Source organism: Saccopteryx bilineata, chromosome 10 (genome assembly GCF_036850765.1).
Source record: "Saccopteryx bilineata isolate mSacBil1 chromosome 10, mSacBil1_pri_phased_curated, whole genome shotgun sequence".
NCBI classification, from domain to species: domain Eukaryota; kingdom Metazoa; phylum Chordata; class Mammalia; order Chiroptera; family Emballonuridae; genus Saccopteryx; species Saccopteryx bilineata.
The window spans coordinates 32,162,593-32,182,992 of record NC_089499.1 but is presented as its reverse complement, the minus strand read 5'-3'; the positions used below and the strand labels follow the sequence as shown (position 1 = coordinate 32,182,992).

At 48.5% G+C, this 20,400-nt stretch overlaps 1 protein-coding gene across 3 annotated transcripts in view; it reads right to left on the bottom strand.

Moving 5' to 3' along the window:
- Window positions 1-20,400, bottom strand: part of TBC1D5 (TBC1 domain family member 5) — a 545,405-nt gene that overhangs the window by 3,269 nt on the left and 521,736 nt on the right. For all 3 annotated transcript variants that reach the window (XM_066245714.1, XM_066245713.1, XM_066245715.1), the window contains 3 exons: window positions 18,633-18,732; window positions 3,414-3,493; window positions 2,489-2,644 (listed from right to left, as the gene is read on the bottom strand). In XM_066245714.1, the coding sequence (XP_066101811.1) occupies window positions 2,489-2,644; window positions 3,414-3,493; window positions 18,633-18,732 (336 nt within the window). The remainder of the gene's footprint in view (window positions 1-2,488; window positions 2,645-3,413; window positions 3,494-18,632; window positions 18,733-20,400) is intronic.

Genomic DNA, 20,400 nt, shown 5'->3' with positions numbered 1-20,400 from the left:
ATTCACGAGCGTCAGATAAGGCGGTTAATGAAGGCCGGAGAGGCTCCTGCCTCCTCTGGGACGCAGCGGTGTTCCAGGCCAGCCTGGCGGAAGAGCAGCTACACTGGGCTAACGTGAGCTTCTGGGCTGCCCACACCCGTCTCCACCCTGCTGCCTGCTGTCCCCACAGTGGGGCAGGGACTGGTGCAGGGGACTGAGGTCTACTGAGATGCACAGAGGCTTTGGCTGGGAGCTCCCCTTGGGTCCTCTGGATCAAGATGGGCACGGCCAAGGCCACCTGTGGACTTGGGGCATAGCCCAGACTGGTACCGGCAACACTTCTAAGGGACCTCTGGCCCTGACCGACACGCCCTCTCTCTGAACCTCATGTCTCCTTCGTGATATGGGGGTGCGAGCTGAGTGGCTAAATAAGGGCTCAAGTGGCCCCCCTGACAATTCGTCTACCTTTAAGATACTTAATTGGAAGACAGAAGCAGTATTTGCCTTAAAGATTACAGTGTTGAAACAATACCTTGAGGTTCCTGAAGCTGTGTAATTCTTACAAACTGGAGCGATCACAGCACATGCGCTCTGGCAGAAGTGGACGGGATCCCAGGTGCACGAGGACAGTTTGGTAGGCAGACTGTCCTTTCTCGTCCCCATCCCTGAGCCTCTGTGAGGCGCACCTGGTCAGGGCTGTCACCTCTGGGGAAGCTAGGAGGGACGTCTGAGGGGGGCTGGTCCTCCCACATGTATGCACGTAAGGCTACGTGGGACCTCAGCTGTGACCTCCTGCCTCCAGAGTGGGCACTTTGTTCGTATGACTATTGTGCTGGCTGTAAACTGTGAAAACCGGCAGTGACGACTGCGATGGTAATGAAGTTTCAAATTTAGCAAATTCATGAGTGTGTCTGAAAGGTCTTATTCTGCAGTATTTTTACACATTCAATTAAAAGAATCACGCTAAATTTTTCAATAAAAGTGTCAATTAAAAATGGCTGGGGCTCAACAATATTTGAATAAGTAAATGATTATTGAAAAACTAAACATCTGTGCAGGGAAGGAGAATTAGAAGAACTAATCAAGTTAAACTTGCAATTTTAATGTATTCATGTGGCTAAAAATTCAGACTCAGATGCTCCACGAAAACTTCTTTTAAAGCTGGATGAAATTAACCACACAGGGCTCTCTCTTCTTCAAAAGTACTCTGAAAACTGAAACAACTTCCACTCTAAAATACTATTTTACTTTTTTAAAATCATAAAAAATAAATAATTTACAAGAATCTAGATCAGGCGTCCCCAAACTACGGCCTGCGGGCCACGTGCGGCCCCCTGAGGCCATTTATCCGGCCCCCGCCGCACTTCCAGAAGGGGCACCTCTTTCATTGGTGGTCAGTGAGAGGAGCACTGTATGTGGCGGCCCTCCAACGGTCTGAGGAACAGTGAATTGGCCCCCTGTGTAAAAAGTTTGGGGACCCCTGATTCTAGATGCCAGTTTTTAGAAAGTGCCTTAGATGAGATTTTGCTAATATTCATTTTTCAAGTTGAAACTTTGTAAATTGTTAAAAGGAGCATTATCAGGAACGCTTGGGTCTGTCAGAGAACCCAGCAGGCAGCTTGGAGGGCAGGGACCCACGGGCGGGCGAGGCTCTGCGACCACAATGCCTGGTGGGCGTGGCCCCGCGGCCTTCTCCTTCCCACTGGTAAATCTAGCAGGCGGTGATAAGCACAGGAGGAAGTGCTTAGATCTTTTCTAATTTTAAAATTCTGTGATTTTATGTTAGAATAAATTATACACAATGCTGATACCTGATAGCAGGGGGCAGCACATTATGGCCCGTGGGCTGGACCCGGCCTATGGCCTACTTTTGCATAGCTCTCAGGCTGTGGAGGGTTTACCTATTTCTAAAGGGTTACTTAAAAACAAACACACTGACAAACAAGCCAACACAACAAATACATAAACAAACATATGGCAGAGAACAGAGGTGGCCTGCAAATCCTAAGATACTTACCATCCGGCCCTGTGTTTGCTGCGCTCGCCTCCGAGGCCGGACATACCGGGAAGCCCTCCCCGTGAAGGCTGCGAGGCCTCTGGCCGAGTGACCCGCACCCAGGCAGCTCTAGGAGAGCATGGCCGTGCGGCCCGTGCTACAGGGGAACGGTGTTGTCGGCGGGGACACCTGGCCAGCTCTGCTTCCTAACGTCACCCGACCACCCGACCGGACTGGCAGGAGGTTCAGGCCAAGTCGCTGCGTAAAGGTGTGTGGCTTGCGCGCGGCACAAGGCTAGGAGGCTGTTGTCACTGTGAACGGCAGGGTCCTAGAGCGCCGGGGTACACAGCCCGCAGTTACTCACAGCAGCGTGGGCTCAGGCCACACTGCGTTTCACAGTTGGACTTCACACATGGAAACCTAAAGGAACTGGGGTAGGGTTTCTATTCGTGACTTTAAAGAACTTATGTTTGTGCCCCCATCCGGGTGAGCCTGTCACGAGCTCTCCTGTACCTGCACGGTGGCCCCCGGCGCTGGGCCGCGCTGGCCTGGGCCCCCGGCCTGCCCGCTGGAGCAGTAGTGGTCGTCCGAGATGGTGATCTGCTCATTCTCCTCGGCTTCCAGCTGGCTCTGGTTGAAACGCAGGGAACCTTTCAGAATGTCTTTGATCTGTTTTCAAAGAAGAGGGAAACAAGTGAAAAAGATAAATGATTTTGTTTTTCAATGCTAGCTACACTGTAATATATTTAAACTAGACTTGTTGACAATTTTTTTTATAGTATGGATATCAATATATAGTGTTACCGTGAGAAAGAAAGAGAGAAAAATCCAACTCTTTCAAAGCCACAGACTTATTAATATAGCCAGGCGGGCAGAGGTCAGACACAGGTGCCGCGTCCTCCGCAGTGACCCGAGGCGGGAAGCACCCGGCCTGCGCACCCGGCCCCCTGAGCGTCCCCCGTCCCAGCGGGGCCGTTGACACAGCAGACATCGGAGCGCAGCAGACTGTTCCCACGGACACTTATGTTCCATGTAGCCCTTTAAGGGCCCTAAAGGTCAGACCAATGTAGCTTGAGGGTCTGAGGCCTGTTGCCAGCAGTAATAACGACTTGTGCTCCCGGAACATCCGTGTTTATGGCTATGACTGCACCTGCGGCTGGACTGCACCCCCAGCTCCGGGCGAGGACCAGGCAGCACGGGTGTGGTGAGAGGAAGGGGCAGGTGGGAGACGGAAGCCAGTGTGGGCTGCAGGCCACTCGGACACGATCACCAGCAGGAGCAAGGGGCACAGGAGTGGAGGGTCAGGGGGCTCTGACCGGGGGGAGTGAGGGGCTGGGGGACCTGGCTCTGATGTCAGGGTACACCATGCCCAGGGGTGCTCTCCCCAACAGGCACCAGGGGGGGCCCGTGGGGTACAAGGTCACATCAGCGGGCATACCTGTTTTAATCCTGCCAGGGAAACCAGAATTTGATCTTCTTTTTCCAAATTTTCTTGTAATATCACATCTTGAATATTTACTGAAAATAGAGAAATGCCATTTTATAACTAATGCTCTGAGTATAACTTATCTGCCACTACACCATAACTTCAGAGCAGCTTGGGAATTTTCTGCCGAATTTCGCAGTAGCTGTTCCCACCGAGGACAGACTGCCGATGGGCAGGGGCTGGGCACAGCGCGGGGAGCACTGAGCCTGGGGGCACAGCCTTCGCCAGCATTCCACAGATGCGTTCTTGCAATGACAGATGTGTCCCCATGCCCACAGAGAGGCCGACACTTGCTGACCAGCCCTGTGGAGCAATGGGGCACAGAGCCAGCCCCAGGAGGAAGGCTTCCGGCCTGGGCCGTCTACGCTGCCTCCTGGCTCAGGGATGTGAACTCATCTCACTCTAAAGACCAGCTCCTCCCAGCTGACTGAAATGAATCAAGACACTCAGCAGTAAAGCATGTCAGTTCACCATAATGGCAAAAATAAAAGGACAAACTCATGGCACCACAGTTTGCCTTCCGGCAACAGTGCCTATGCAGTCAGTGTGACACGCCCCAGGTCTTCACGGAGCTGATTCTCTACCTCCTCCAGGAGGCTCGGCCCTGACCTGAGAAGTCCTTTTGTCCAGACCTGACCTGACCAGGGGGCTCAGCATCACCCCAGGCTGCCCCGACAGGTTCAACATGCAGGGGTCCCCCCCCCCCCCCCGCACCTGCCGTGGACGCACACAGCCCCACTGGTGACCATGGCTGCCCGAGGCAGGGATTCTCAGGGGGGGCTCGGGGAGGAGAGAGCCCTCCCCCAAGGCTCTGCAGGAGAATGTGTGTGTGAGGGCCAATTAAAACACACTTTAAAAACATACTGATACGTGCACCAGTTTGAGAATCACTTCAGTAAATAGTCGCACCCTCTATTAACAACTTTCTTATTTCTTGTGGCCTTACAAAATGCCGTTTATAAGGTCTGACATGCCACATTCTTAGCCATTCACCCAGGAAGTTGTCCCATTCTCTCACTGGGCCTTCTCAATTCCATGCATGCCCCCAATAGCCACCGGAGCTATTTATCACTCCTCGCTTGCTTCCTGCCCGCCTGTGGGAGGGGCAAGGCTGCAAGGCTGTTCCCTGGGGCCCGGAGGCCCTGTCCCCAAATCCATGCAGACCGCTCCTCCTCACGGCCGATTCTTTGCTCCAACGCTGCCTCCTCAGAGCAGCCTCCTGCCCACCCAAACTAAAGTAGCCCATGTCACCCTCTACTGCCTACTGAAAGAATTGCCTTACTATATTGATAACAAGCACTTGTCACCATCTGACGTTATCATGTGTGTTTTCTGGTTTATTTGTCATCCATCTCCCCCAGGAGGACCTAAGCTCCCAGCCTTTAGAATAATGCCTGGTGCATTTCAAGTACACAATGAGTATTTACTGACTAACTAAATGAATGAACAAACATGGAAAAATACTCCTGGAACTTGTCTTTCAAAATACCGCTGTTCCAAATACTTCCAAAACGCATTTTCAGTAAGAGGGAAGGCAAGGACCGAAAACGTCGACATGAGTCCGGCTTGAACCCGTTATTGGAATCTTCAATAAGAGGGAGCCGACCGGCCGTGCTGCAAGTCCTCTTACGCACTGCAGCAGGAAAAACAGCAGCTTTTGCCTGACCAGGCGGTGGTGCAGTGGATAGAGCATCGGACTGGGATGCAGAGGACCCAGGTTCGAAACCCCGAGGTCGCCAGCTTGAGTGCGGGGTCACTCAGTCTGCTGTAGCCCCCCAGGCCCATATGAGAAAGCAATCAATGAACAACTAAGGTGCTGCAACTAAGAACTGATGCTTCTCATCTCTCTTGCTTCCTGTCTGTCTGTCCCTATCTGTCCCTCTGTCACCAAAAAAACCCCACACAAAAAACCCAGCAGCTTTTATTTATTCACAAAACGTGACTGTAGTTTCTGACTAATAAAAAGGCCTCCTCCAAAACAAGAAAGCAAGATGAATGGGAATGGAATAATAGATATAATTAGAGAGTGAATGTTTTTGGTTTCCTTAAAAGCCTGTAACAATTTGTTCTCTCTCAATAAAAACCCCCCACAAAATCCACTCAACAAGACATTAATGACAACCAACTGCAGAAAATTAACAAGAAACAGCTCTGTAGGTCTTTTAGGGGAATTGAAAAAGGTTACTTTTGTTTTGACCACTGCTCTGGTTTTTAAGAGGGAGCGCCGAGGGCCTGCAGGCGGCCGGGAGCACCCGGTGCCCAGAGCTAGGCAGTTTGGCAGGGTGGTGGGCTCTGCCCCATTGAGCTCAAGGGGGACACACTTCCCAGCTCCTGGCGTGTCAGCAGGGCCCATGGGGGACACACTTCCCAGCTCCTGGCGTGTCAGCAGGGCCCACAGGGGTACAGCTCCCAGACCCTGAAAGGCAGCTCAAGGGCAGATGCAGGATAGGAAGACTAGGACGTCTGCAGGAAGCATGGAGGCCTTCCTGGGTCTCAGGAACTAATGGAGGCGAGGCCTCTGGAGGCTGTACCCAGCAAATAGGGGCCAAGAAAAGAGGAAATCGAAAAAAATCAAATGTGATGCCTCCTTTGACAGTCTGCTGCGGAAGCCAAAGCGTTTGGCCAAGTTGCCCCGTGTCTGCCCCAGTGTGATGGGGGGCTCATGGTCAGCAGCAGGCCCCGAGGCCTTTCGGGTCATAGGCTACAGGCCAGCAGGGCAGTCAGGGGCTCTGGTGGGAACAGAGGCCCAGAAATAGGCAGGGACAGCACTCCCCTGAGAGGCCAGCAAGGGCCCAGAAGCACTCAGAGACACGTGAGCCACCCCAGGCCCCTGACACCATCCTGGCAGGAGAAGAGACAGAGAGAGAAACCCTGTGGGCATTCGTTCAGGTGGGACGGTTAACTTGTAAGAAAACGGGTTGCCTTTAACCCTTGGAGCAGTGAGTTTTTTTCGTGATTGCTGACCCCCGGGAGTGAGGGTTTTTTTCAAAAAATGAAATTAGTTTCAGTTCCAGTTTTATTAACTTAAAATCATGTCTGTTTGATAACCAATTTATGGAAACAAGAATATACACTTGCCTTTTTCTAATGTTGCCTTACACATTTTTAAAATAAATCAATTGTACCCTGGATGGTCAGGAGGCACAAGGACGTACATGAACGTTCATACTACTCACAGGGTAATTGGCAAGTTGAAGCCTTGGACTGCATTGCTGGGAAGGGAAGGGAACTTCAGAACAAGATTTCTATACACCTGAGATGGGATAGATTTTTTATTTTATTTTACAGAGACAGAGAGTCAGAGAGAGGGATAGACAGGGACAGACAGACAGGAATGGAGAGATGAGAAGCATCAATCATTAGTTTTTCGTTGAGACACTTGAGTTGTTCACTGATTGCTTTCTTATATGTGCCTTGACCACAGGCCTTCAGCAGACTGAGTAACCCCTTGCTCCAGCCAGCGACCTTGGGTCCAAGCTGGTGAGCTTTTGCTCAAACCAGATGGGTCCACGCTCAAGCTGGTGACCTCGGGGTTTCGAACCTGGGTCCTCCGCATCCCAGTCTGATGCTCTATCCACTGCGCCGCCTGGTCAGGCGGGGTAGATAGATTTACTGTCCCGCTACGGAAGTATCAATGTCCACCTGAGATCTCACAAAACCATACAGCCCTGTTGTCTAAGAATCCCATGAAACAAGGCGCCCCAGCCATCCCCTCTCGGATGCCGGGTCGCGCTGTCAGCTGCCCAGATGCGCGTGGTGCTGCTTGCGAGAGCGCGTGGAGGGCGGGAGAGGCGTTAGGGCAGGCGGTGGGAGTGCACGGGGAAATGGAACCAGGCTTGTCTTGCACTGCAGGCCTCGGTGGGGATGCTGCTCACGTTCTAGAGGCAACGCTCCCCATGCGCTCTGTCTTGGTAAGAACACGAGTGGCCAACAAGCCCAGATCCTCACGACCGCACTGTCTCTGGGGTCTGAAGAGGCGGCAGAGCTGCTGGTGGCTACCCCAGCCCCACTCTCCACCCTCCCCTCCGTTCCTCACCAACATGCCAAGGTTGTATGCAGGGCAGCACTGTGCACACACACCTTCCCTTTTAGCCGAGGCTGGTCGCGTGACGGAGCTCTGGCCAGCGAGGTGTGAAAGGAGCCCCTGGATGGATCACTGGGAGAGCCTCAGGGGCTGCCCGAGTGCGCACCTTTAGGGCGTGTACTCCGCCCGCTTTGGCTGCCTGAAGTGCTGAGGAGCTCTGCAGCCATCTCACAAACACACAGAGGGGGATGAGGCTTAGGACTGAGGGCAGAAAGCCAGTGGCCTGGGGCACCGGGCACACCTTGGAGCTGTGCTTCCTGCTCAGACTGCCTACCTCTGAGCCTCTTTTATTTAAGAAAAACATAACCTACTGAATTGTTTATTCTACTGTTGTTTTTTTTAAATTTCTATTATTTTCAGCCATTATGTTAGTTTCAAGGTACTACAAACTAGGTTGTTTAAAATAAAAATATACTCTCGGCTGTGGAGGCTGTGGTCCCAAGGCAAGGTGTTGGCAGGGCCTGGCTCCCTGACGCTCGGGGAAGCTGCTGCCCTGGCCCCTCCCTCCTGGGGGCCGTCCACAGCCCCGGCGTACCTGGCTTTGTCTCCATGGTTGCAGGGCATCCTCTCTGGGTGTTCGTCTCCCTCTTTCTATAAGGACACCAGTCACTGGATTGGGGTCTACCCCAAACCGGCATGACCTCAACTTGACTATATCTGTAAAGACCCTACTTCCAAATAAGGTCACATTCACAGGTTCCAGGGAGACACAAATTTGGTGGGACCACTACCGGACACAGCACAGCAGCTAAACTGCCTTACACAGGGTGATAACCATCCGGTCCCCCTCACAAAAGGGGACCAGGCAGCCCCCTGAGCCTCTCCTCCGCGCAGAACGTGAGGCAAGTGCCGGGCTGGCCAAGGGCACACGGCAGGGTGGGAGCCCGAGCCTCGGTACCCTCAGAAGTGTACCCTCACCCCCAATTCTCAGGCCTTATTCTCTGGATGGCACCAAAGATCACCTTTTAGAATCTGACAAAACCAAGACCGTCTGCCCCCAAAACCCACATACGCATAAAATGTTCACTTAATTTTAAGGAAAAAACTACAACACTTAACTAAGCTGACTAGTGTCACTGTAAGAAATCCAGGGTATAGAAATCCAAACTATAACAAACGGACATCTTCAGAGGCTGTTACTATCTTGAATACAAGAATTTTCATTTTATGCCCACGTAAATACTTGGCCTAACCAGTTCCACCATACAGTGATTTAAGGTAACATTTATAAACATTCTATCAATATATAACCTTTTAGTAATAAAACAAATCTGCTTTAAGTAAGTTGTATCTGCATGTAAAAATAGAAAATGTCTTTTCATGTTTTAAAATATTTAAAGCAGAAATGTAAAATGTTGAAATTTCCAATGTAATGCACATTTTCCGTTATAGAAAAAAAGCATAATAAATTATGCTCTTTCTGTTTCTATGTAGCAGGAAGATTACATTCTTTATAATCTACTTAAGTATCATACTATAAATGTTGGAGCATTGAAGCTGAAGGGGAAAACCTCATATAACTAACCACTTCTGTGGAAATTACACAAAAATCTCATCACCATAATCCCATGGCGACTTTACTGTTTTTAATGAAATGTCAATGCCACAAAAATAGATCTCTAACTCTAAGGGTAATGGAAATGGCACTCAAACTACTTTTTCAATTTCTTAGAAACCTTATTTTCTTCTGTGCTGGAATAAGAGTGTTTCCATTTCAATGGCAGGCACAGAAAGTTAGCATAAGCCTATGTCCACTGTGAGGGGGAGCAGGAAGGTGACCAAACACAGCTTACATCTCTCTGTAGTGGAGGTGGACTAGGGCAAGTCACTTAACCTCCTCGTGGTGCCTGATGGGTAATCAGAGAACCTTCCTCATAGCACTACTGTGAAGAATAGATACAGGAACACAGCATCTGGCCACTGCGGAAGCCCCGGGCCCAGCAGCTTTCATTTCCACGTGGCCACATGACCTCACCCGAGTGTCCCCACCGCCACCCTACACCAGGACCGTCATCCTCGTACAGAAAAGGCGGCCAGGCTCAGAAATGCCAGGTCTGTTCTTTGAGGTCTCATGACTGGAGTGGCGGAGCTAGGGTTAGGTTGCTGGCCACCTGGACCTGTGTGCTCCTTCCACAATGACACGCAGGGCAGTGATGGAGGGGCCGGAGGATGGAGAAGGCACAGGCTGGGTCCTGACACTGACTCGGCTGCCTGCGTTGCTGGTGGTGGAGCCGACCTAAGTGAGGCCAGGAGGAAACGGGAAGTGACCTATATGCAAATCAGACTGCCCAGTCATTTCTACCAGACCTTCAGGGGCCCTGGCACTAGCACCTAACAGCTTGGGGTTGATGACCTCGTGCCGTGATCTGTGTGGCAGTGAGATGGGAGTGATACCTATTTCAGAGAGTTGTTTTGGAGAATTAGAAGAGATAATCAAAGTGGTCCACCCCGGCCTGGGCACACAGGAGAAGCACCCATTTGCTTGTCCACCCCTCTGCCGCGCCTTCCTCTCTGTCTCTCTCTTCCCCTCCCGCAGCCAAGGCTCCATTGGAGCAAAGATGGCCTGGGCACTGGGGATGGCTCCTTGGCCTCTGCCCCAGGAGCTAGAGTGGCTCTGGTTGCGGCAGAGCAATGCCCCGGAGGGGCAGAGCATTGCCCCCTGGTGGGCAGAGCGTCGCCCCTGGTGGGCGTGCCGGGTGGATCCCAGTCGGGCGCATGCAGGAGTCTGTCTGACTGTCTCTCCCTGTTTCCAGCTTCAGAAAAAAAAACCAAAAACAAAGTGGTCCACTTCTAACACATTGCCTCACCATTACTCTTACTGATTCATATGTTTTTTCTTTCCTTCTCCAATATCTTAATTACCGAGATAAGTGGATTCTGCTCTCTGAGGCTCTCTAGCCTGATAGAGATTTAGTTATCCTGACCTCCAACAACCTCATATAAGACTGTCCTAGACTCTAAAGAAGAAATATGTACACTGTTACAAAATAGTTGCACACGGAGGGCTGGCCTAGGGTCACATGCATGCCCAGAGTGGTAGTGCTTGAAGAGGCGGCCCTTAGGCAAGAAGAAGCAGGCAGACCTGTCATTTGTTACTATTGACTTTGGTTGGACTGTTGTAATTTCTGTTCACAGGGTATGTCCACAGTTGTCCAGAGCCTGGGAGAGGGCAGGCTTAGGAGGAGACTATAGGCATCAAGTTCATTCTTTATTACGTGGTATACCTCTCTGTGTCCCTGCAAATGGCATTCCTCTTCCAGAAGGCCCTCCTATTGTCCTTACAGCATTAAATCTCTCCTTGTCTTCAAAGTCCTCCTTAAAACTTCATTTAGGCATCAGCTTCCTATTCCCAGTCTTCCCTCTGACAGCTCCATTGCTGGGCTCCTTCCACCACCTACTGCTGGGCTCTCATCTTTTACTCTTGGAACTGTAATTCACAGATGAGGCTCAAAGACTAACAGTTTCCTGACGCTGCACAGCTCCATGTGAAAATCCCGAACCCCAGGTCCTGCGGATCCAGACGTGGTGCTCTGCTCAGCACCTCCCTGCTTCTTCAGCTCCCCGCCTGTCCTGCCAATGCTCCTGCGATCTCTGGTGCTCTGGGAGGACCCTGCTTTGCTTCCCGTGAAGCTACGTGACACTTTCGGCATTTCTGATGAGGTATATGCTCTTCCGCTCTCCCTGCTTCGAGGTTTACACACCTATTCCAAACACACTGAGCTCAACTTCAGATCACCCCTCTTCCACTTCGTCCTACCCCCGGCCCACTTCTCCCAGAACCGATTTTTACATCGGGGAGCAGGCACTTTGTGAGTTTTGGCTCAGTGCACTGGCTGGGTGACCAGAGTGAGGCTTTCCCAGCAGCAGTGGGGCTGATTTTTATCTCCTGAGAAACAGACGCAGCTGAGATATTTCTCAGATGGAGAATTACGTGACACTAACACGATCAATCAGATCCCGGACTGAGAGGCGGTAGGGGAGGTGACGGGAAACAACAGTCATCCATGATCCATCAAAGAGCCAAGCACTGAGTCAGGCACTTCATCTCAGTGCTTTCTTAAAACGCAAAAAGCAGATTCCACGGAAACTGTAACCCAGGGCCCTATTTTGTGTCCAGCTGCCAGAATGGCTGAAAACCCTACACTCACCACTGAGAAAGGAGCACCCCTTAGGAAAACCCAAGGGGGACTAGGCTAATGCGTGTTCTACAGCTAAGAACAGTCTTCAGGCCAATACACTTCTCTTACACAAACTGAGTCTTGGCACAGAGTTCCAAATCTTCACTGATCGCTACCGTCTGGTGAGTTGTTCTCATAGGGTTTCCCACCCTACCAGCCAGACAGGGACAGAAGGTAAGACCTAATTCCTCCCAGGTAAGACCTGCCATAGTTATGGCATGGCTGCCCTCTGAGGGGCACCTGGAAAAAGAGACTTTACACATATTTTTAAACTTAGAAGGCTCTAAGCTCCAGTAAGGGTTAGATGCCTTTACCAGAATACGGACTTAGAAAATCAAAGCAGAAACACCGTGCGGGCTGTTTTGATGGGAAAGCCTGGGGGCCCGCCCTCATTCCCTCGCACTGGGAGAGTGAGACAGGACAGCAGTTTGGCGAAGGCTGGCCTAAAATTACATCATTTAGTCCAAGGAGACCCTCTGGACTGGATTTAAGTTGGATATATTTGTGTGTGTGTGTGAATTTCAGGCCGTAAATGTTTTGCTGACGTAACGATCTATTGCAAGTGAAGTGCCGCTTCCCACCCGGGGCTCATCCAGGGCCCTAGGCGATGCGTGTGAGCGTCTGCACGCAAGCCGCCCCACCCCGGGCTCCTCCTCCCCCACTCACACATGCTAAGCTCAGCAGGAGATGCTTGTGTGGCCACAAAGTCCTTGAACATTCAAGCAACTGACAGAGCCTGTTTCCACAGAGATGGCTGGGCACATCTTTGGTCTCCTGGGTCAGTGCTGGAGAGGACAGGGGCTGGAGGACACGGGGAGGCAGCCTGGTGTGGAGGGGCAAAGACAGGCCGTGCAGCCCGACAGCTTAAGAAAGATGAGACGTTTGGGCTCTTCCCCACGTGAGGAAATGAGAGAGCCAGAAAATGAAAATAAAACGACAGTCTGCACGAGGTCATGTGGTCAGAGTCGTAGCAGCTCAGCTGGAAAAGGAGAAGACAGAGTGTGATTTGCTAAGTTGTTCTAATAGGTAAAACGTTGGTACAAGGAAGATGCTGACCAACTGTTCCAAGTCTTCTGATAATCAAGCCGGGGTGGGGGGTCGTGGGGGGACTGCAACTAGAATGGGACACGTTCAGAAAGGCTGAAGAGGGCGCTGAGTTTCCAACGCCAGGGGAGACTGAGTGCTCTGCCCGCAGACTCGAACTGCACACGTGCTCTAAGTGTGGCTTAGGAATACCTGGACTGAAGTGTGCCCCAGTAACGTCCAGTTCTCTCACTCCTTGCTGCTTCTGGTTTGTCACGGGCCAGTCACTTCAGGCCACCCAGGGGGCTGTCAGCGTGCAGAACTGCAGGCCCCACCTCAGACCCACTGAGCCCGAATCGGCATCTTTCTCAGGATCCTCAGGCCAAGTGTACATTCTCCTTCTGTAGAGGACTCTGCTACCCACGATTAAACACAGCACTTCAAATTCTTAAAATAATTATGAAAAGCTTTTATCACAGTGTGCTTGACAGGGAGAAGGCTGTCTGGTGATTGCATTTTCTCTCTGTTTTTCAAATGTCATTAGTTAATTGCCCTAGTGAACATTTTCAAAGACATCCATTGAAAGTTGCTTCTATAAACATTAGAAAATCAGATTTATAAAGTTCTTGCAGAGGCAAATAAATTAATTTTCAAAACTGGCCTCTTCTTACAGCTAATTCTTGCATAAATATTATGACAAGTGTAAAATCAGTGCCCGACATGTGCAATAAAACAGCAGGAGATCCGAAATCCTGCTACTGATTCCAGTGTGGCCTGAGTGGGAACATCAGTGAGCGAGAAGATGAGGGCTGGACTCGGGCTGGACTCCTGGTGCCAGCCAGCTGCGCCCTCGTCCTTCCCGGGCCGTGGTGTCGCCGTCCAGGAAACGCAGAGCAGCTGAGACGGCTCTGAGGGCTTCTACACCGTCCCCACTCTAAGAGCCTAGCACAGGACTCTCCACAGGCGCAGGGAAACCTAACTCCTCTGGATTCACTGCATTTAACCCTCCCGGTGTTTGTATGAACCACCCACCAAAGGGCAAGCTGCTGGAAACCAGTGTCTAAACACCAAAGCACTGACGGGCGGACACCGCCACTGGAAGCCGGCAGGGGTGGGCGTGAGAGGCCAGAGGGGAGGGGCTCGCTGCAGGTGACAGCGGGCAGCTCAGCGCCACTGCTCACAGAGGGAGGAGTGCGGGCGCTCACCCACGTGCAGCGGTATGTGAGGTACCGCACACCTGAAAAGAGCTGAGCTCAGCCCCAGGGGTTAATACAGTACCGTGATGGGTTTCAACTCAGCTGTCAGGATGACAGGAAGGGGAGTCACTATAGCAACAGAAGAATGAACACATAAAAAAAAGTCTTCTGAAGTTGACAGGAAAAGTCCAGATTTAATAAAACAGTTCTTTTTAATTCCTGTCTCTAAATCTTTACATTCAAATAGTTCAATTCTGTGGAGGTAGTAAAATTAGAATTTTGATAAAACAAATACTCTTTCAGTTTTGGGGTCCAGATCTAGAAGGAAGTACTGCAAACCTGTCAATTGTATTGCCGCTAATTAAAGGACGATGTGAACAAATGCCTTTCTGTAATTTTTAACTGAAAGGCTTTTCTCTGTATTTGCTCTATCAGTTATAATCATAGCCTTGAGCCATACTTGACATTTTAAGATATTACTACATGTCTGGTGAAAATGTAGGGTGATACAGAATTCTCTTGAAATGAAAGGAACCTGGTGAAAACAACTACCGGTGAAAGAAGTTTCGAGGCACTGTTCACAGCTCATGCCCTGGCCCGGCCCACAGCAGGGGCTCCTCAGTACTCACGTCAATACGAGCAACGCATCACTCAGTCCCAATAAAGCAGCCTCACTCAAGGAGCCAGACATGTGACCTTAGAGCCAACACATCCCAAATTCCACCATCTTTCTGCATCATTTGATAAAGGAATATTCAGTTAGGTGTTGGGAAATGAGGCACTGGTCCCAGCTCTTCCATAAACTACACAGCTGTGGGGCCCTCGGCGAGTCACTCCTCAGCACTACAGTCATGGGCTGGATGAGTCAGGATTTTTCCTGAGAAGGGACAGTTAAGAGTTAAAGGGAACAAGGAGAGGGTTTGTGTCGATACCTACTCTGGGCCATGCCTTGTGCGGGGCTTTAAAAATATATTATCCTGGTAACACACTGACAAGACAGATACTTTTATCTCCATGTTATATAAGAGGACACAATCATAATCAGCTGAGCTAAGCAGTGACAGAGCCTGGTTATCACCCTGTGTCTGTTTGATGTCACGTGAGGCAGTCTGCTCCTCAGATAGCATCCAGCCGCTCTGACGGCTGACTCTTGCCTGCACTATAAAGACTGACCCGGTGTCAGTTCCATGCACTGAAGCTATCTACAGACTTGCAGGGACTGTCCCACATTTTCCAAGCATAGAAGATTAGGTCCCTTGGAAAGTCCCTGTATAATCTCCCCTTCACCAGGCAGCCACTGTTACCAGTTATTTCCATATCAAATACACACCATTCTGCCACCGGCCCTTCTCACTTAATAATATATATCATGAACACCTCGTGTTAATAAATTAAAAAATACTTTAATTTTTATAAAGACTGCCTATCTGAATTATACTCTATCACTTTCTAATGGATATTTCAGTTGCTTCAATGTTACAATACTTTAATAATCAGTAAAAAAATTAAAAAACACCATGGAAAAAACACTAGGGTACTCAAGTCAGTTTTAAAGCAAGTACAGTAAGTCAAAAAGTAAATCAAGAACTTCACCTTAATTAAGCTTCCTGTTTTCCTAAAATTTCTGCTTAGAATCAAAACTGCCTGCAACACAGGGACCCGATAATAAACCAGCGGGGCACTGCGCTGAGGACAGCAAGCGCGTCTGCGTCCGGGGCTGGGAACTCTCAGCAGCTAGTCTCAGCCCCGCTTCGCGAATGCGGTCATGCCGCGTGTGTGGCAAGAGAAGTCAGGCTACGGGAAGGGATTCTGGCCGAAAGTGAAACGCAGACACTGATCTAGTTTTGTGGTTAGTTGAAAACTCACAGCTGGTATGGGCTTTCCTTTAATTAAGGTGCCTCCCCCTCCCATGTGATGAGAAATGCTCTTTTACTGCTCACGGGAAGACCAAAATCAGAGCAAAAGCTGTTGGAAAATTTTGAGGCTTGAGTAAAGCTGCTGTGGGGACCAAACAACTTGGAAATTTCCTCACGGGATTTTTCTGGAATTATAGGAAATCTCTCTCTCTCAGTCACTTCTTTGTTCTCCTACTTTGGTCAAAACCGAAATCAAGTAATGAAAAGGTCACCCATGCAGCCAGAAAAGCAACAAAACAAAACAACAACAAAAATATGTGCGTGCACACACACACACAAACACACACACACACACACTTTAAAATGAAGATTAAATAACTAAACTCAGTTATCTACTACATAATAGTCATTTATATATAAACTACCTTTTCATTACTTATTTTTGCTACATCTTAAAGTGTGATGCTATGAGTCACTTCAACTTAGATTTATATAACAATTGTCATAAAGAAGCATATAAATAAACATAGTTGTGAAGGGGTGGAATCTGATGTGACAGGGTTTATGCTGTGATGGGAGATACTGCCCTTTTGATGACCTTCCAGGGTTTCTCCTGCTGTTTCCTCCTCTTGAACCCTTTCTCTGAAGGAGTGGTCAAGAGTGTAGTAATCAAGCCTTGGCCGGTTGGCTCAGCAGTAGAGTGTCGGCCTGGTGTGTGGAAGTTCTGGGTTCGATTCCTGGCCAGGGCACACAGGAGAGGTGCCCATCTGCTTCTCCACCCTTCCTCCTCTCCTTCCTCTCTGTCTCTCTCTTCCCCTCCCACAGCCAAGGCTCCAAAGAGCAAAGTTGGCCCGGGTGCAGAGGATGGCTCAATGGCCTCTGCATCAGGTGCTAGAATGGCTCAGGTTGCAACAGAGCAATGGCCCAGAGGGGCTGAGTGTTGCCCCCTGGTGGGTATGCCGGGTGGATCCGGCCAGGTGCATGCGGGAGTCTCTCTGCCTCCCTGCTTCTCACTTCAGAAAAATACAAAAAAAAAGAGTAGAAATTAGGCAGCTGCCTATTAAGACACTGGTAGGCAGCCAACAACTTAGATCAGTGTCTCTCCAAATCCAAAAGGGAACATTCATTACTTGCCAGAGGCAAGGATAGTTTACAATATCCAAACAACAGCCATTCTGGCCACATGCAATGGACTCATGACCTAACAGGCGAAGAGACTGATGGAGTCCGAGGTAGAGAGTCCACACACTTAGTGATGGCCCAGCCAGTCTCAGGGCCCCTGTCAGTGGGAAGGGGTCTTAGTAGATTCTCTCCACTTTCCCCTCAGAGGCGAGATATATCCTGATTTCTTGCAACATTTCGTATTGCCATTTTTCCACACTCACAGAGCAACACACAGGCCATTTCCATTAGAGTAGTACATGTCTTATTTCCTAATTGTTCCCAAACTCCACATGCTAGATACTGCAAAGTGGAGAAAGAATGTCCATAAGTGGACTGAAAAATAGTTAACATGCATCAGAAACGCTTTTGCAAGCAACATAGATTTACTGAAGTTAATACATATGTGCTCCAACAGAGACCGTTTCTAATACAAAACACAGAACTCTACAAATGTAGAGAGAGTAATGGCTGAAGACTTTCTAAGACAGCGGTTCTCAACCTGTGGGTCGCGACCCCAGCGGGGGTCAAACAACCAAAACACAGGGGTCGCCTAAAGCCATCGGAAAATACATATTTTATTTAAAAATGTACTGTATAATAAATATGTATTTTCCAATTTCACAGGGGTCGCCTAAAGCCATCAGGAAATACATATTTTATTTAAAAATGTACTGTATAATAAATATGTATTTTCCGATGGCTTTAAGTGACCCGTGTTTTGGCTGTTCAACCCCCGCCGGGGTCGCGACCCACAGGTTGAGAACCGCTGTTCTAAGATGATGTATGTATGACTCACAGGTATACTAGGACATTTTTTAGAATCTAAGCACAGTCAGAAGGAAGAAAAGATCATGTGGTCCTGACATGCATTTCAGGCAGTTTGTTAAAAATATATTATAGTATTTTAAAAAATAAAGCATTGTCAAAATAATCTACATTAGTAATTATAGCCAGGTTGGCACAATCAATCTGACTGTTTGATCTTGACAGCTCAACATTTTGTTTTGGTTTGAGGTAGATTGATATTTACACAGTGTAGCAGTTAAAGAGTTGAAAACTAGAGTCAGGCTGCTTAATTTTGAATTTCTACTCCATTTCCTAGTGATATAATCTTGGGAAATTTTGTTAATTTCTCTGTGCTTCAGTCACCCTATCTGTATAATGGGAACAGTAACAATGTACCCACCAAAGGACTGCTGTGAGGAGTTCCTGAGATAATTCATGTTAAAGAGTTTTTTTTGTTTGTTTGGTTGGGTTTTTTTGTATTTTTCTGAAGCTGGAAATGGGGAGAGACAGTCAGACAGACTCCCGCATGCGCCCGACCGGGATCCACCCAGCATGCCCACCAGGGGGCGACGCTCTGCCCACCAGGGGGCGATGCTCCACCCCTCCACGGCGTCGCTCCGTCGTGACCAGAGCCACTCTAGCGCCTGGGGCAGAGGCCAAGGAGCCATCCCCAGCGCCCGGGCCATCTTTTTGCTCCAATGGAGCCTCAGCTGCGGGAGGGGAAGAGAGAGACAGAGAGGAAGGAGGGGGGGTGGAGAAGCAGATGGGCGCCTCTCCTGTATGCCCTGGCCAGGAATCGATCATGTTAAAGAGTTTAACAACGGGCCTAGTGGCTTTCACTGTGATGACTACCACTATCCCCAGGGCCAAAGGAGTTCACTCACCAAGATGAGTGTCCATCACCTTTGCACAGTATTTGCACATGGCATCCAGGTCATTCAACTGTCCTTGAAGGAAGGAAATTTGGGCTTCTAATTCTTCTTCCTAAAATGAAAGGAGTCATGATATGGAAATTTTAAAAAAATCGAATAAAATCCCCAAAGTTCTCCAAAGATCTAGACCAGTGGCAGTCAACCTGGTCCCTACCGCCCACTAATGGGCATTCCAACTTCCATGGTGGGTGGTAGCGGAGCAACCAAAGTATAAATAAAAAGATAGATTTAACTATAGTAAGTTGTTTTATAAAGATTTATTCTGCCAAACTTAGCAAACCAACATAAAGTACTTGGTAATTATTATTATATGCTTTAACTTGCTGTAACTCTGCTTTATAAATTTTATAAAGTAAAGTTACTTCCCTACTTTATGAATCACCATTACTGTGGAACCGGTGGGCGGTTAGAAAATTTTACTACTTAACAGAGATACAAAAGTGGGCGGTAGGTATAAACAGGTTGACTATCCCTGATCTAGACTCTTTTAAAGAGGCACAATGTCTTTTCAGTCCTAGATAAAACAAAAGAAAACAATAAATAAACAAGAACAAACTCACCTTTGCCACTACTAATAAACTGAGGAAGGGTAAAATGGAGGTTGGAAAAACCTGTACTTCTACTTGAATACTAGCTTTGTGCCATGTGTAAATGTTTACCCACACAACCTTGTATAAAAAAGTATATAAAATATCTTCAATAACTATTGAGCCGCACAAATTGGGAGAGTAAATTGGATTTCAGTGAACCACACTACCCAGGCAGCTGGTACAAAAACATTACATTTTCTCTCACACACATTTGGGAAACAAAAGATTTCCATTTGTATAAGACAAATTTCATCACTTTCCAGACAATGATAATCTCTTAAAAAGCGAGATTTCCCTGAAGCACTTGGAAGAGTTGTGTCCCTGCAGCCCGTAATAGCTACTCTTACATTTCCTTTCTTGATGTGGCACTGGAGCATTTTATTTATTGGATTGTTTCTAGGAAAAATACTCTGTGTTGAGTAATTATCTAAATGGTAAAAAAAAAACAATCTAACTGTAACAAAAGGAAAAAGTCTGTTTTTTTAAAGAAAAAAAATTATACATTTAAGAATTTCCCAAGGACATTTAGAAGATTAAGGGAGTTTTTCTCAGAAGAAGAGAATTATCCTCATTAGGTAGGATATTTTAAACCAAGTTAGTTAGAATAAAAGAAAAGATGTTGCAAGAGCTGGAATAGACCAGAAAATCGAGTTTTCAGTTTCAGATGCTTGTCCTTTCACATAAGAGTAAGAAGGGAAGAGAAACCTGGGGAGAGATGCTTTTCCTTAGAGACTGAGTCTAATCTGACTTATAGGTGGATTTTAACAGTTGAAAAGGTTACTGTAGGAGTAATCCATTTTAGTCACACACATATGCACCACTGAAAAGTATTCTTTCTAACTGCTGCCTGGAGAACAAGCCCCTAGGTCTATGAATTTCAATGCTTGACACAGAAAATAGAGCAGTAGCTGTAAAAGCAAATTACTGAGAAGGGCCCACTGTAGGATAACCCAAGCACTAACCATGTTCCTTACATGTCCCACCAAGTGCGGGGACCTCTCATCAAATGCACAAATAAAGACAATGAACCAGAGGCAGCTCCGCCAAGGGGTGATTACAGGGGCCTATGGGGAGGTGGGGCATCTTCTCTTTGGCTAAGCTTTAAGGTGAAAAAGAATGAGGTGTTTCAG